The sequence below is a fragment of the Cebus imitator genome, unplaced genomic scaffold (assembly GCF_001604975.1).
Source record: "Cebus imitator isolate Cc_AM_T3 unplaced genomic scaffold, Cebus_imitator-1.0 Scaffold296, whole genome shotgun sequence".
Classification (NCBI taxonomy): Eukaryota; Metazoa; Chordata; class Mammalia; order Primates; family Cebidae; genus Cebus; species Cebus imitator.
The window spans coordinates 1,212,651-1,213,971 of record NW_016107611.1 but is presented as its reverse complement, the minus strand read 5'-3'; the positions used below and the strand labels follow the sequence as shown (position 1 = coordinate 1,213,971).

Sequence of the window (1,321 nt, the reverse complement as noted above, 5' to 3'; positions counted from 1 at the left end):
AAAAAAAAAAAAAAAAAAAGAAAGCAAGGGAAGAGGTCACAGAGGGGATGGGTGCCAAGGAGGAGTCTCTGCCCTGGTACCCCTGAGTGCCCAGGTGGACCAGGGACCCTGGAGGTGAGTGTGACCCCAGCCCCCAACCTCAGAGCAGCACCTGACTCACCACCTTTGGCTGGGTATTTCTGGGTTTCCTCGGGGGCAGCTCTGACCGTGGGGGCAGTGGAGGAGCCGAAGGGGGCACCTGGAGGGAACAGACGGTGGAGAGGGGGCTTTCAAGCTGCCATTTTCTTGTCACCTTCACGTTCTCCTGCCTGTGCCCTGGCATTCAGGCACTGTTCTAGACTCAGGATATAACCGAGACCAAGAAAAGTGTGAATACTGAGGAGGGTTACAAGCAGGGAAAGCCACAGCCCCAGCCTTTGGGGAAGCAAAAGACCAGGCCCCTAGGACCTGAGAATTTTGTTATCAGCCCCTGCTCTCTTAGAACCCAGGAGGGCAGGCCCTCAGCTCTTCCTCCCTCGGACCCAGGAGTTCAGGCCCCAGCCCCTCCTCCCTCAGACCCAGGAGTCCAGGCCCCCAGCCCCTCCTCCCTCAGACCCAGAAGTTCAGGCCCCAGTCACCTCCTCCCTCAGACCCAGGAGTCCAGACCCCCAGTCGCCTCCTCCCTCAGACCTAGGAGCCCAGACCCCAGCCCCTCCTCCCTCAGACCCAGGAGCCCAGGCCCCAGCTCCTCCTCCCTCAGACCCAGGAGTCCAGGCCCCCAGCCCTTCCTCCCTCAGACCCAGGAATCCAGGCCCCAGCCCTTCCTCCCTCTGATGCAGGAATCTGGATTCCATCTCCTGCCTGGCACTGCTCACCTGCCCCAGCCCCAGCTTCCTGCCTTCCTGGTGACTGCTGTCTCCTGAGTCCTCAGCAGTAGCCTGGCCATAGAATTGGTAGATACTCACGGCCTCCCGGCCCTTGATCTCACAGCGGCAGAAGGGGCAGGTCTGGCTGTCTGAGTGCTGGGGGGGTCGGGAGGGAAAGGGTTAATGCACCTGCCCTCCTCTTGGGCCAACGAGGAGCTCCCTGCCCAAAAGATTGATGTTGGGAGGACAGACAGAGGAAGGGAGATGAAGGACAGAAGAGGAATCCTGGAGAGAAGGGGAATGTGGAAGAAAATGCTGGGAGGGAAGGTGAGAGGGGAACAGAGCCAGAGCCCAGGTCAGGAGGGGCCGGCACAGGCTGGGGTCTCCGTGGAGCAGTGGCCACAGCTTCCAGGTCAGGCCTCTCCAGGCTCAGACCCTCCCTAGCTCTTGTTTTTTTTTTTTTTTTTTTTTTTTTT

The 1,321-nt window shown here is 59.6% G+C and overlaps 1 protein-coding gene across 2 annotated transcripts in view; it reads right to left on the bottom strand.

Moving 5' to 3' along the window:
- CBLC (Cbl proto-oncogene C) overlaps positions 1 to 1,321 on the bottom strand; it is a 19,085-nt gene that overhangs the window by 4,574 nt on the left and 13,190 nt on the right. For both annotated transcript variants that reach the window (XR_001817548.1, XM_017502419.1), the window contains exons 8-9: positions 855 to 1,001; positions 161 to 238 (exon numbers count right to left, since the gene is read on the bottom strand). Coding sequence is in view for 1 of the 2 variants with exons in the window: in XM_017502419.1 (XP_017357908.1) it covers positions 161 to 238; positions 855 to 1,001 (225 nt within the window). In the remaining variant the exon portion in view is untranslated. The remainder of the gene's footprint in view (positions 1 to 160; positions 239 to 854; positions 1,002 to 1,321) is intronic.